Below are 15084 nucleotides of genomic sequence, written 5' to 3'. Positions count from 1 at the left end.
ATACCAGCACCTCCACCGTTTGTTGACAGCTCGGGGGGTGAACCAGTCCTGAATGTGTTTGAAGGAGGTCATGAACTCCTCAAGGCTACTTGGAAAGACTCTCCCTGCCCTTTGGACCAGTGGCTGATAAAAGGGCAGTTAGTCCTTGTCAGAGGACTAATGATGAGGTGGTGGGATCGGACTCAAGATCCCTATAGACTCATTCCTATCAAACGCCACACGTTTTTAACTCAAGAGTACAGCCATGGTAAGAAGTGCTTTACTAATACTTCTATGTACTGAAGAGGCCAGCTTGTTTCCAGCGAGTGTGTGCAAAAAGCTCAGCTATTCATGCCAGATTGAAAACTTGACGCTATTTATTAGCTGTCGTTAGCAAATAGCTAATGTTAGCAAAGTTTCGCTGTGATTTCAACATTAGCTAAAACTTGTAATCCAGATAAAATGTCATGTAGCGTTAAGTAACTAGCTCCGTAAAGCCAGTTTACTGGGCGTTTGTGTTTAATATCGTCTCTGGCATACACTTAACATAAATAATATATTATTTCTACAGCGCACTGTTTAGCTGCATTTAAACAGTATTGGCTTTAATTGAAAGAGATAATCAGTCGCGACTCTATCATATGTATTTTAGCGTTACGTTAACTAACGTTACTTGGGGTAATTACTTATCATTACTAGCTGAGTAAAACGGTAGGAGACTGGTACTTTCGCTCAGTATTTACATTTTTTGAAACTTCATTAAAAAAAAAATCCACAGCATTTCAGAGGAAAACATTGTATGATTAAGATATTCAACTATTTACCTGATGGCAATCTTAAAATGTAGTGCATGGCATCGGGATTCGTCTCCACGAACACCAATGATACTGTTGTGAAGTAGACAAGTCACTCATGATAGGTTGCATTACACAAATTGATACACTGTATATGATGTCATATACATTTTAAATTATGAAATCATGAAATAATATTAATATCCTCCTTTTTATATTGCCCTAGATCTGCATAAGTAACTACATATGTAAAATTGCCATATAGCTCACAGGATCTTTTAAGTTGTGCCTTAGCTGATTTATGTTTCATTGTTGGTCATGTGGCAGTTCCAAAATTGCATCTGCAGCATGTGGTAAACTAGTGAGGTTTATTGTCAATAAAGAAATATATTTATTTGAAAAACACTGTACCTCACATCAGCTACACTTCAGAACCCTGTTTAGTGTTTACACAGTCTGACCCAGGGAGGGTGTGCACCAGCTCCCCAACCACGTGTACTAATCTCAGGAAGGGGATGTGTGTGATGTTTCCTACCAACAATGCTCTTCTCAGTAAGGCCATTGTTAAATCTAGACTGAAAACGGGCACAGGAGAAGGACAGACCTTGAAAGACCAGGGGAAGCATGATGAAAAGACTTCTGTGATGTTGAATGAGAGGTTGACGTTTCCATCTCACATCCCGCCAGTGTTTTTAAGAGTGCAGTTCAGGTTTCTACGATGGGGAGGGACCTATGCTTAGTTCCCTGTGGGTCACACATGTAGGCAGTTGTCGGCACTGCGATGAGCTTCACTGAGAAGGTTACTAATTCGATTTTTTTCAGGCATGGTGTGTTGTCTTGCTGGAAGATGGGTTTGACAGTAAAGAAGAGAATATACTGCTTAGCTGCCCCAGGATCTGTGTACTGTAAGTAAACATTTTCTCTTGTTATTTCAGTCACGAAAGTCTTGGATTGAGGAGACTTTCTTCAAGAGAGAGTGTGTGAAGTTTATCCCTTCCTCTCGGGACCTACACAGGTAAACTGGAATCATTGATGGGCTTCCAAGAAGGTGTTTACAGTACAAGGTTTTCTGATTCTCAGATGAAATAGAGGCTGGGTTGTTGCTTACTACATTGTACAGTATAATATTAACAACAGTTGCTGTAAACCACATTTTTCCAAGAGCAGAACTATTTGGCATTCAGCCCTTCCTTCCAGGAATAGGAATCATGTGGATTCTTTGATAAAGTGTCATTTCCTGTTTTTTTTTTTTTTTTTGCAGATGTATTCCAGTATGTCAAGTATGCCAAAACTTGATCAGGTATGAATTTATGAATTATGCATTTATTGGTGCCTTTATACCATCTTCAAACCCTGACATACCCGCCAACACCCTACCCCCTTTTCCAAGAAAGCCCTTGTGTTCTTATTGTGTGTCACTTTTTCCCACACCCTTTATTTCAACATTTCCTCTTTTTTCTTTCTTTCTATTTCTCTTAATGGTATTGACGTTAATTTTATCAACAGTGTAGGAGATCTATGAATCACTGACAGATGTGTGTGAATTTTGTGGGCTTTAATATGACACAACTAAACACAGAAGTAGACCCAAGGTCAAAGGTGAAGCGGAAGGAAGGGAGACAGGAAAAGCGTAGGAATTGCTGCAGTCTGGCTTACATAGACAAGGGGGAGCCCTGTCAGGGGCCTGTGAACTATACCCAAAAACCCTCCGTTGATTTTGAGATGTTTTACAAAGCATACACCTACAGTACGTTTTCTTTTTTAGTTCAAAAGTGTCAAAAAGAACAATGAAATGTAAGTGAGTGATGTCTGTTTCTGTTTTCTGTTTCTATCCACCTGCTATGCTTAATTACCTATCTTTTCATTGGCCAGATGTTGTTGTGGCCGCCTGATAGGGGAGCACTCTTGGCAAGACTCGCTTCCTCCTATATCCCTCTGTCCTGGTCCTGGACAGGTCGTGGATGAGGAATGGTCCATAGAGACCCATACCAGAGCCAGTCCCACCAATGCCTATGGGACCGTAGACTTTCAAGATACTGCCACACGCGTCTGCCGGGCCAAGGTCTGTGAGTCTACTAAGTGTATATGGGTTTCTGGGCCAAAGAAAAAAATGCAAATTTACGCAAAAATATTGATAACTTATATTAAGTAATACCTTAATATTAAGATAAATGTTTGTCTTAGAGTGAACAAGATGGGTCTGGATTTTTATTGTTGTCTAAACAAGCTTTGGTTTGCTATGATGTAAGCAGACATCAGCGAGCTTTATGAAAGCAAAGATACTAACTACTTTAATCAGTAGGGACAAAACAGTCACACTAGCAGTACCTGAAAAAAAGCAGAAAGAGCCTGTCAGTTACAAACTGTTCCATGTGTTTACTCTCTAGTATGTTCGTGTGGCTGTGGACTCAAAGGCAGAGGTGCTGCTCCAACTGATGCTGAGGGAGTGGCAGATGGAGAGACCCAAGCTTCTGCTGACCGTCCAGGGAGGCTCAGAAAACTTCACCCTGCCCCCTAAAGTCAAGCAGGCCTTCAGCAAAGGACTGATCACTGCTGCCCTCAGCACAGGGGCATGGATACTCACTGATGGCATTAATACAGGTAGGTGTTACAAATGGTTGTAAGATATGTGAATATGGGGGTCAGTATTTCTTATTACCCTCGAACGACGCTGGATCTTGGGTTAGTATCCGATATGCACTCACATTACCAACATGGCAGTTTAACGGTAGGATGAGACTTAGTATAATCAGTGTTGGTCCTGGTGTGAAACGTCATACCATTCGTTCTTAGTAACCCAGGTCTAATCAGTGGGACGCAACGGAGTGCTATGTCCATTTGTTTGCAGTTACACAAAGAAGAATTTGATTGTTAGGCAGCAAAATTATGTGTTTGATGCCTATCTTAAGTCAGCAGAATTCTTTATAACACTGTTGAATTGTATATTTGCTGTGCATTCAGCTGCTCTTTACATACTCTCTAGGTGTGTCTAAGTATGTAGGTGAGGCAGTGAAATCCTTCGGGGGCCATAACCTAAGGAAGCGAAACACAATCGGCATCACACCGTGGGGTGTGATTGACAACAACATGGACCTTATAGGCAGAGATGTAAGTACTAAAATTTTCTTTCTAGTTGAATGATATTACACTGCCCAACCAATGTGACACCGAAACAATTGTTACGTATCCTAGTGCATTGTTTTACTCTCATTGACTCCTGGTTGGCACCTAATGTGACTTTCACTCAACATGGCTCAGGTCTTCAGGCCCTACCAGCCACTGGGGAACCCTTTGATCAAGAGGGCCTGTCTTAATGGTTTCCACTCCCACTTTCTGTTGGTGGATGATGGAACGCTGGGAAAACATGGCTGCCAACAAGGCCTCAGGAGGAAGCTGGAGAAACACATCCAACTACAGAAGATACACCCGCGTGAGTCAGGGTGTGTCTGTGTGTCTGTGTGTGTGTGTGTGTGTGTGTGTGTGTGTGTGTCTGTGTGTGTCTGTGTGTGTCTGTGTGTGTCTGTGTGTGTCTGTGTGTGTGTGTGTGTGTGTGTGTGTGTGTGTGTGTGTGTGTGTGTGTTTGTTTGTGTGTTTGTATGTGTTTGTACGGTACATACAGGAAGTGTGAAACCCACTCACCCACTCCTCCCTACTTTTGTAGGACTGAACCAAGGAGTGCCTGTGGTGTGTGTGGTGGTGGAGGGAGGCCCTGTTATTGTGTCCACAGTGTTGGACTATGTTAGCAATGTGCCCCCTGTGCCGGTGTTGGTGTTTGAGGGCTCGGGCAGGGCTGCTGACCTGCTCGCCTTCTTACACAAGCAGACAGCTGTTGACAGGTATGCATTCTTACCTCAGTGTATCTACAGTAGTAGGTCTAATGTATCCACCTAATTGTGTAAAATGAAACTACATGTTTTTTTTTATGCCTCATGTAACAGCTTTAATGACCAGACATGTTACAGATATAACTTACATGCCCACTGCATTTTTTTAGGCAGTTGGATGCAGACATTAAAGAGGACTTCCTCGTCAGGATTGGAGATGTGTTTGGGGTAGACAGAGCAGAGGCCTCTCACCTCTACACTCTCTTCCTGCAGTGCATGGATCACAGACAGTCTGTAAGTAAAACATCATTTGGTAATATGCGTGTTGTGATTTGACACATGGACTACTCACTTAGTGTGTCTTTGAACAACAGATAACCATCTTTGATTCAGAGTCGGAGGACCAGATGGCGCCTGATGCAGCCATTTTGACAACCACACTTAAGGGTACTTTATTTTTCTCCTCTTGGTTGTGACGATAGACATTTTGACATGTCTTAACAGGAAAACCGCATTTGTAATTGATAACATTATCAGTTGCTGCCTTCTTTGTACATTGACCAGTTCCAGGCTTGGTATTGTGCAGACTGGCTCACCAGCATGACTTTCTGGTGTACTTGAATTGAACAATAATCATTAAGGTTTGACATGGGCTTTTCCTGCTATGAAAAGTCAAAATGTCAGCCATGAAAGAGGTGTGTTATACCCTAAGAATGCGGAGACATAAGTTCTGTTGTTTGATTTTTTTTTTCTGTATGATTAACAGGCACCAAAGCCAGCCCTGCAGAGCAGCTAAGTATGGCTCTTGTCTGGGACAGGGCTGACATTGCACAGAAAGACGTCCTGGTGTACGGACAGCATTGGCAGGTGAGACTGACTAAGTGAATCACTAATGCAAGCTGTCTAATTAAATGCCATTATTGTACAGGACGAATATTGTACATTTTCCACTTGTTTTGTCGAGTGATCATACTGATTGTAATCATTTCATGTGCTGTATCTAGGTGGGTTCCTTGGAGCAAGCCATGCTGGATGCTCTGGTGATGGACCGCGTCAGTTTTGTCAAACTACTGATTGACAATGGCATGACTATGAGTCGCTTCCTCACTGTGGATCGCCTCGAAGAGCTCTACAACACGGTTATTAAAACATATCATATAACTATCTACTTCCAATGTTTATCCAATTCTCCTTTGCAATTTCTGATTTTTTTTAATTTCACTGAAGACTCGAGAATAGAAATGCAACATTAAAAAAAATAAAAAAGCTATTATTAAAAGATTTTTTCAGAAAAGACCTTCACCCCACAGTACTTTTGTTCGTCTTGTTCTGCTATTTCTTCTTTTGTTTTCCCTTGGTTCTCACTTTGCTATACAAACCGAAGAAATTCAGTTCTTTTGTTTGTGGCTCTCCAAGCACAAATTCCAAAACTCTGGCTTTGATTGAAATCACAATAATGCACTCTAAGTGTTTTGCACCAATATTCTCTGTGTTTCTTGGTCAACTGCATCCAGGGTATTTTCCCAGTTGTTATTTTAGGATGCTTCTGAGATCACAGAGCCCTTTGTCATCACTAAAATCACACTTGGCTTTCTCCACACTGCTTTAATCTTTTGTGTATTAAAGCCTGTTTACTTATTCATAATTCTGGGACAATAAGTCCCTCTAAGAAACAAACTAAGGAACCCAGAGCTGCTACTGTAACTGCAATAAGCAACTGTGTTAAAAAGTAACCAGTTGGTTTTTGTTTTTTTTTTTGCTTTGATTTTGTAGTTGGTATTTTCTTGTTTACTTGTCTGTCTCCAAATAATAGTACAAATTTGTCTCCACAGCCACAGGGACAGACGGATCATTTTCTGCACCATCTTGCTGAAGATGCAAAACAGGTAAGCAGTGAGGTTGAGAGTGGCTGTAATCATATAAATATTAAGTTACAAGCAACCCTCTTTACTCATACATTATTGGCTTTTACAGAGGATATTAAGTTGAGGTGAATTTATGTGCTATATAGGCATATATAGATACGTACGGATAACTGTAGCAGCCATATCTCCATCTGAATAGAATGTGTATTTACGGAATCTGTGTGTTTGCATGTGTGTTTGTCTGTGTGTGTGTGTGAGTAGACTTCTCTTCCCGTAGGTTACCGTCTTTCTCTTATTGACATGGGCCTGGTGATAGAGTATCTCATAGGAGGAGCGTACCGCAGCACTTACACACGGAAATACTTCAGAACTGCCTACAGTCGCCTGCAAGACAAAGTGAGCATTGATAGTTAGAACTCGTTTTTCTGTCCACTGTGTTTTGATAAACGCCCTAGAAAAAATAGTGGTTATTTACTTATGTTTGTTGATTGTAATTATTCTTGAATTTTCCTGCAAATAATGCACTCGCCTCATTATTGTTTATAGGAGGGAAGACGGAACAGTTCCACCTCTTTGTCTAAACAGAGACGGAGATTAATACCAAACTCTTCAAGGGGCAGGAGTCTCCAGGACCTGCATTTCTTTAGAACTGCTCAGCCCTACAGACGCAAGGTTGGTGGAGGGTTTTTTTAAGTAAAGGATGTGTACTTTGGAAAGTTTTCTTAAGTCATTTAAACCCATACTTCAACATCAAAGCTATTCAAACTTATACTTCATGTATTTTTGAGAAATTCTCTTTATTTATTCATTTGGATCCCCTTTAGCTTTTACTGATATAATAGCTACTCTGACAGGTCTCTGGTCCTGTATAGATCAACCATCTTAAAGGCATGCTACTGTTTCTTTTAGGCACCTTTTAGATCTCTAAGGCAGGCCTAACATATTTAAAATAGCCTTGTACAAACAGCTTATTTTTACATTATAACCTGTGTTATGTTATCATGCCTATCTGTTCTCCGATTCCTCTATCTGTTCACTCTTTTTTTACCCCTTTGCCTGCATTTTTCACTCTCTTTTTCCCTTTGGGCCTCTCCCATTCTTCATTTCCATTCCCTTGTCCAATCTTTTGTCCATACCTCTAACTTTTCCATCTAGGAGCAAGATGTGTCACCCGGGAGCAGTCGAGAGATCACGTTAAGCCCTGGCCTTGGTGATGCTCCATTGCTGGTTCCCTTCAACTTCAACGACCTGTTTGTGTGGGCCGTGCTTCAACAGCGGCAGCAGATGGCACTGTTCCTGTGGCAACACGGCGAGGAAGCGCTGGCACGTGCCACAGTTGCCTGTAAGCTTTACCGCTCCATGGCCTTCGAGGCACGGCAGAGTAACATGGATGACAACATTGCAGAGCGATTCAAGGCATATTCACTGTGAGTGTGTTGTCAGTAGTCAACATATGGGGACAATCCTAGTAAAGGTTTGTAGTAGTATGGTTTAAGACCCAGTCAGTAAATATGACCATCTAATTACAGTCTAATCTAGTCTTGTGTACTGTGAGTCTTTGTATTAAAAGATCCTTTAATCGGTTTGGGAGTAACAGCAGATGGGTTTTTGTTGTATGTTTCATATATGTATATTTTCTGAAATTATTATGGACTTTATACAGTTCTTTCAGTGGAAACCTGCAAATAATTGCATGCCTCTCCTGCCTCTGTGTCTTAGTGAGTTTGGTCAGCTGGCGGTGGACGTGTTAGACGGTGCATTTCGTCAGAACGAGCAGATGGCCATGAAGCTGTTGACTTCAGAGATGGAGGCATGGAGCCACTTCACCTGTCTGCAAATGGCTGTCTCCTCATGTCACAGACCATTTGTCTCACACTCCTGCACCCAGACCCTCCTCACAGATCTCTGGACTGGACCGCTCAACATGAGAAAAAACTCCTTTTTGAAGGTAAAAATTGTAAACATTGCGAGAGTTGTCAGATGAAGCAGATAAAATTCATATTATGTTTACATTTATTACACCTGTAAAGTTTACTCTGATGTAGTAGTCATAACAAAGATTTTCTTGCATTAGTGTATGATTTATGTACATTGATGTAAAAACACAAATGAATATTTGTGAGTGGGATTGACACTCCCAGCGTCACCTTCACATTATGATAAGTTATTTGATTCAATGTTAATCAACAAGAATATTGCTCAATTAAGCTTATGTTTCCTGATGTTTCTGATTAGTTATACAAGCTTACATGCCACACTTGTTATCTCTTTCTTCCAGATAATTGTGAGCCTTCTTCTGCCCCCTGCCATCTTGCTACTGGAGTTTAAAAGCAAAGCTGAAATGTGCCATGTACCACAGTCCCATGAGGCAATGCTGTTTGGTCTTGACTCTGTGAAGTCAGTACCAGCCTTCGAGGGAACTGATCACACGGTAAAGTGCCAATAGTGAATTACCTAGCATTGTTTTCAAACTGGAACCAGAATGCTAATAGCCTTGGTGTCGTACTTCTCTTGTCTTGCTTTCCATTCTTTTCTCCTATCCAACTCTACCCTGCTCTCATAGGGCAGTCAGGATGCAGAGAGAGGCCTGTCTTTCCATGACAAATGTCTTGGGCCATTGTCAGAAACTGTGTCCTCTGTGACCATGCAGTGTCTTTCCTGGATCACAAGACTCTATGAATTCTACACAGCTCCTGTTGTCAAGTTCTGGTTTCACACAGTAGGTGGACTGCGTGTTGTTATACTTGTAAATAAATGTAAAGTATTTCTCCTACTGAAAACACATTAAATGGATGGGCCTAGCGTACCTCCTTGTCTTTAATGCAGTAAGTGTGTCAAGTAATGTATATTTTTCATGTCTCTCTCCTAATTTGTTTTTGTCTCTGTCTCCATTTTAGATGTTCTACTTGGCCTTTCTGATGTTATTCTCCTATGTCGTCCTGGTGAAGATGGGGGATCAACCCAGTGTTCAGGAGTGGCTGGTCATAACGTACATCTTGTCCACTGCAATGGAGAAAACCAGAGAGGTGAGAGAGCCAGTAGACATTTTCTCTTCTTTATCTCTCTTCTATCATTTGTAATTATTCAGCTATTAATGTGAATTGGTGTATGCATTTGTGATCCATTTTCTACAGAAAGCATTACTACAAAAGTGTTGTGTTGACAATAAAATGAAAGTAATTAGAACATAATACAATAGAAAAGACTCTTGTTTGATACAGCAGTACAGGTTAATGCTACATAACAAATATATATACCTCTTAATTAGGTACTAATGTCTGAGCCAAGGAAGCTGAGCCACAAGCTGAAGATTTGGTTCTCAGAGTACTGGAACAAGTCAGATTTCATTGCCATTCTGCTCTTCCTGGCTGGACTGGGACTGCGCTGGCATGCTGATCCCTACCGGACAGCAGGGCGCATCACTTACTGTCTGGACATCATCTTCTGGTTCATCAGGGTAACAGATCTGCTAGCTGTCAATCAGCATGCTGGTCCTTACCTCACCATGATCACTAAGATGGTGAGTAGAGACAGGAAAACACTTGGAGAGGAAGAAAGTGGAGATTTTTTTTTTTTTGTCACCCCACTCTCCTCTCTCTGTGTCTGTCCAGACCAGTAACATGTTCTTCATCGTGGTGATGATGGCAATAGTGCTATTGAGCTTCGGGGTGTCAAGGAAGGCAATCCTGTCACCAGATGAGGAGCCATCCTGGAGCCTTGCTCGAGATGTAGTCTTCCAGCCCTACTGGATGATCTTTGGAGAGGTCTACGCAACAGAGATAGATCGTTAGTGATTTAATAGAAAACACCAGATAATTATTAACCAGCTTTGACTTAAACTAGTTGAATTTAACTCTGATAACTTTGGTGTTGCCTTCAGTTTCTTGGTCAAAGTGCTTTACTTTAGATTGCCGCAATGTCAACTTGCCACTTGTCTTTTGCCACATGAGAATTCACATACAGATCAGGTGATGTAAAACTGTTAAAGTGAAGTGAGTAATGGAACTGGAGAAAATTCAGTCAGTCAGTCAGTCTGACTTAATTTCAGCTGATGCACGCTTGACTCACCTTTGTGTTACAATGTGTGTTATTAATTGCAGGCTAAAGGTGAAGGCTGTGGTTATCCTCATTGTTTCAGGACTTTAACTAATTCATGAAGTTGATACTGCATGTATACAACATATACTGTAGCTGCAAAGGGACTGTGAATAAAAAGTAATACATTGTGATACTGGTAAATGATTTACAAACATAATTTGGCCACTAACTCAAAAATGACTCCTGAAGATTTTACAGTTTATTCCCACTGTTGATGAAGGTATTGATTGCCACTAGTGTAAGGTCTGTGTGTTTGTGTTTGTGTGTGTTAACAGCATGTGATGATGGTAATCCATGTCCTCCTGCTTCATTTCTTACGCCATTCCTCCAGGCTGTCTATATGTTCTTCCAGTATATCATCATGGTCAACATTCTAATCGCATTTTTTAAGTAAGCATGTTCATTAAAAAAAAAAAAATCAAATGTAATTTTTACAGTGGAAGACCCCCAAAAAAGAGTACTTTTATTTAACTGAAGGTTGTCTTCCCAACAGCAACATCTACTTTGACATGGCATCAACATCCAATAAACTGTGGAAGTACAACCGTTATCGCTACATAATGACCTATCAGGAGAGGCCATGGTTGCCTCCCCCCCTTATCCTCCTCAGTCACATGACCCTGGGTTTGACAGCCATCTACAGGAGATTTAGTGGAGATGCTGAGCGTGAGGAGAGAGGTTCTGGACTTAGTGAGTACTACAGTTTTTGTGTGTGTGGATAGAAACGTAATACAGCAGTTGTTTATACACATCTTACAAGTTAGTTCACAGCACGTTTAGTAATACAGTCACTTCTCCTGTCATACATGTCTTTACCAGAGCTCTACCTGGGCCATGAGGATCGTAAGAGGCTCCATGAGTTTGAGGAGAAATGTGTACAGGCCTACTTCCATGAGAAGAGTGAAGGTCTCCACAGCAGTCAAATTAACAGGATCAGAGCCACAGCTGAGAGGTTGGTTTGATATTCTAATGGATTAGTATAAACCAGGAGTGTGCAATGTGGAATTAAAGGGATGCTTCTCAATTTGTGTTATCTTGGAGGATGACTTGTGTTCCCACTACACCGGGGCCTGTTCCCTTCTCCTGCAAAATTACGACTGCTAGCTACTTACTGGCCTTAAGGTTTGTTTCACTTGGATCCTTGTACAGGATGATATCAGTGTTGTAGACCCTAACCCTAACCCCATGCCATCAGTATGTGTGAGTGTGTTTGTGAATGGGTGAATGTGGCATGTAGTGCATAGCGCTTTGACTGGTCGATAAGACTGTAGCTGAGAAGATTGTTTTATTAACTAAAGACATACATATTTGCTGTTGACCTGTACAAGTTGGATTTGGTGCAGTGAAGTAAAGTGGTTATACTTCCCATAGTAAGTGGAAGGTCAAAACACCCACGTCCAATGCCAAAACTAATACATTCTTCCCTCTATAACACCCACAGTGGCTCCTTCCGTCATTATGATTTCTGTAAATGGATAATGAAGTACTTAAGTAGATGCCTCCATCCCAAGATGATGGCTGAATGTCAGTGAAATCATGGTTTTCTAAAAAGGACCCTTTTTTTCTGACTCAGATAAATCACAGATAAATGAAGTGCATGTGAGTAGTAACATCATTCATGTTAGAGTTTTTAGTATAAATGATCTTCGGGTGCAACTTTCTTTTCTCTGATTTTTCTGGTAATTAGGTATAAATTTGATTTACCTTGTCCCACAATCTAGTGAGTAGGTATTCGTTTCCTACTAACACAGGCTTCAATCCTCAGTTTATATTTAGTCGATTTGCTTTTGTCAAAGCCTCTTAATTTATATGTGACATGCAGTATTATACAAAATTACATAATTTCTTAAAGTCTCCTGTTAGCGACTTTAAAAAGTAAGTCACATTGTGACATTGGTATGAGCTTATAGTTGACTGTGTTGATTGTTTTTGTCAGCTGTGAGATTTGGTATATGGCAAGAACAGCAAACATGTAAGATCATTATTATTATTTTTATTTTTTTTTTTATTTTGTTCCACTAGAGCAGAGGAGATGTGCATGATGGTGGTGGAGGTCTCAGAGAAGGTCATCTTCATTCAGGACAGCCTGTCAGAGTTGGACTGTCAGCTAGGTCAACTCCAGGACCTGTCGGCACTGGCTGTGGACACCCTCACCTTGCTCTCTGCTTCTGACAGCCTACATCAGGAGGAGGCACGTCTGGCTCAGTGTCAACCCGTCACAGCTTCCCAGCACATCCTTCCTCACAGCTGGACCCTCCCGCACAGAAGTGGAGCAGACTGTGATGTACTTAATATACGAAGGCTGATGGCCAAGTCTTGTAAAAGTACCAACCCTTCGTTGCTGAAGGGCAATACTCTGGCAGCAAGTAGACTGGCATCACAGGAGTGCCATGTTGGAGCCAGGGGGAGCAGGGGAGGAAAACAAGAACACGCTGAAGAGGGAGAGGAAGGGGCAAAGGAGGTAATTACCGCTTTTTATTTTAATGCTGTCACTTTATAATAATAACTGTTGCTGAGAATGGTGCAAACCGGACCTCAGCCTTTGAGGGGAACCAAGCCAAAAGAGAATTTTCTTACAGGGACTGATACAGTTTCCATGTTTTGATACCTAGCACTGTCTTCTCAGGTTTATAACAATAAAACGACCACACAATAACTAATGACTTCTACAGTTTTAAATATTTTGTTTAACACATATTTTTTCACCTAGGATTCACAGTCTGCTACTGTTGACCATCCCAATGAGAACTGGCTTGGGGTTTTTAGACCTGCATCCCATGCGTCCCTCCCTCACTTTTATGGAGTTCATCTTGGGGGTTTCAGGGATCAGACACCTTGTGAGTCCTGTGGTACATCACGCTGTGGGTGTCCTCTTTCTCACAGAGGGTTGGAGTCACCACATCATAAACTCTGGACTTGTGACCCATATCTGTATCCCAGTCAGGAGGAGACTTCCATGGAAGAGGAGGAAGAGGGAAAAGAAGAAGAGGAGGAAGAAGAAGAGGAAGAGCAAGAGGGGGAAAGGACACAGGAACAGCTGTCTAACATAGAAGTATCTAGAGCCTCTAGCAAGGCAGTCCTTCTGTCTGACCCTCGAGACATCTCTGAGGGTTTGGTTAATCCTGCCTTTTCTCAGGACAATAGCCAACCAAGTTCTCGGTCGAGATCTTCCAGCCAGCGGGGAAGACCTTTGAAATCCCCCAGGTGGGCATGTCTCCCCAGGGACCGTCCCTATGGCTGCTGCAGGTCTCTGTCATCGAGCGTGGAAAATATGACTTTCTCTGGGGCACCTCTCAGTCCGATGAGGGGATCACATCCCTCTCTTAATGAACCAATGAACAAAGACAGTTTGTCTGGTGGGAGGGGCATTAGGGATGCCACATCGCTACAATGTAGCAGGAGCAGAGGTATTGTTGTAGTTTGTGATGCAGGGGTTGGAAAACATAATTACTTCTTACAATGGTATAAAGCAAAAGAATATGCATTGGCTCAAAAATCTTCCAAATACCAATCAATATAAGAACTGGCCATTTATAAAGGGAAATGGATTAGTCAGATGTGTAGTATTCCTTTTCTCTGTGTCTTGTCCCTTATGATATTAAAAAAAACAACTTTATATTAATTTAAAAAATCTACTTTTGTGCACTGAATTTACTTTTCTGTTATCGTGCAGCCACACCTCGTAACAGATGATGTGTGTCTTTGCTTCTGCAGAGTGGTCCAAGTCCTCTGACTTCAATCAAGTCTTGGACAGCAGAGGCAAAGCCCAGAGCAGGAAGACTGTGAAAATACTAGAAAGCAGTCCAGATACTGTAATGTCAAACAATTTGTGTTCTTCAAAGAATACTGTTTAGATTTTTATTCATGCCAATTGAAATTTTACAATGAAGGTTCGGTAAGGCACTGAACATTGCATGGATCATAAATCTGAAACCCTGCCAACTGTTTTTTTTATATTCTGTGACTCTCCACCTGGCCCTCTTTTCATCTCTTTATTTCTTATGGAAAACAGGTACCCATGCAGTCCCATTTGTTAGATGCCGGCTGGAGAAGGCAACGGTGGCTGAGAGGAGAACCTACATGTTGGTCGGCTTCAACCAGCCTCAGTCAGCTCAGTAAGGACCCACAGTCCTATTTAGACAGAGTACCTTCACTGTACTGTTTAGTACATAGAGCTTTCAGCCGGAAACCGTAAAAATGCCTCATCCCATTAAATCTGAGTGTACAGTAGGACAAAAAAACAAAACAGATTGAGAAGTAGAGGACAATAAAATAGCCTATTGGTTTGTCATACCAACGCGTTTCTGACTTTCTTATGCAACCAACATCAGCGTATATAAAGAGCCAAAAATAAATGGCCTTATAAAAAATCCAATGTATAAATTTTTGACAATGAAAATTTTGTTTGAAATATTTTAATATTGGTAATATCAACATTGTTTCAGATTTTGAACCCATGGATTTGTTGCAGAAGCAAGTGTTTTCCCACCAGGTAAATCTGTGGTAAATTGTGACAATATACTG

At 41.3% G+C, this 15084-nt stretch overlaps 1 protein-coding gene across 13 annotated transcripts in view; it reads left to right on the top strand.

Moving 5' to 3' along the window:
* The first annotated feature begins 75 nt into the window (after window positions 1-75).
* trpm6 (transient receptor potential cation channel, subfamily M, member 6) overlaps window positions 76-15084 on the top strand; it is an 18515-nt gene continuing 3506 nt past the window's right edge. For 4 of the 13 annotated variants that reach the window (XR_005709479.1, XM_040154320.1, XM_040154324.1 and 1 more), the window contains exons 1-30: window positions 1355-1572; window positions 1709-1788; window positions 2035-2073; window positions 2646-2835; window positions 3161-3374; window positions 3757-3881; window positions 4032-4203; window positions 4435-4609; window positions 4768-4891; window positions 4972-5044; window positions 5364-5464; window positions 5602-5736; window positions 6430-6483; window positions 6724-6858; window positions 7009-7134; window positions 7618-7889; window positions 8182-8410; window positions 8741-8893; window positions 9026-9181; window positions 9360-9488; window positions 9731-9982; window positions 10074-10248; window positions 10836-10950; window positions 11054-11250; window positions 11380-11512; window positions 12583-13021; window positions 13271-13967; window positions 14275-14372; window positions 14573-14675; window positions 15006-15052. Coding sequence is in view for 11 of the 13 variants with exons in the window: in XM_040154320.1 (XP_040010254.1) it covers window positions 1555-1572; window positions 1709-1788; window positions 2035-2073; window positions 2646-2835; window positions 3161-3374; window positions 3757-3881; window positions 4032-4203; window positions 4435-4609; window positions 4768-4891; window positions 4972-5044; window positions 5364-5464; window positions 5602-5736; window positions 6430-6483; window positions 6724-6858; window positions 7009-7134; window positions 7618-7889; window positions 8182-8410; window positions 8741-8893; window positions 9026-9181; window positions 9360-9488; window positions 9731-9982; window positions 10074-10248; window positions 10836-10950; window positions 11054-11250; window positions 11380-11512; window positions 12583-13021; window positions 13271-13967; window positions 14275-14372; window positions 14573-14675; window positions 15006-15052 (4956 nt within the window). In the remaining 2 variants the exon portion in view is untranslated. Of the gene's footprint in view, window positions 248-1354; window positions 1573-1595; window positions 1679-1708; window positions 1789-2034; window positions 2074-2645; window positions 2836-3160; window positions 3375-3756; window positions 3882-4031; window positions 4204-4434; window positions 4610-4767; window positions 4892-4971; window positions 5045-5363; window positions 5465-5601; window positions 5737-6429; window positions 6484-6723; window positions 6859-7008; window positions 7135-7617; window positions 7890-8181; window positions 8411-8740; window positions 8894-9025; window positions 9182-9359; window positions 9489-9730; window positions 9983-10073; window positions 10431-10835; window positions 10951-11053; window positions 11251-11379; window positions 11513-12582; window positions 13022-13270; window positions 13968-14274; window positions 14373-14572; window positions 14676-15005; window positions 15053-15084 lie in introns of those variants that run through there. The other 9 variants (XM_040154322.1, XM_040154323.1, XM_040154321.1 and 6 more) reach the window with 9 other exon arrangements.

The sequence above is a fragment of the Xiphias gladius genome, chromosome 19 (assembly GCF_016859285.1).
Source record: "Xiphias gladius isolate SHS-SW01 ecotype Sanya breed wild chromosome 19, ASM1685928v1, whole genome shotgun sequence".
Lineage (NCBI taxonomy): Eukaryota > Metazoa > Chordata > Actinopteri > Istiophoriformes > Xiphiidae > Xiphias > Xiphias gladius.
This window is presented reverse-complemented; position numbering and strand designations above follow the sequence as displayed.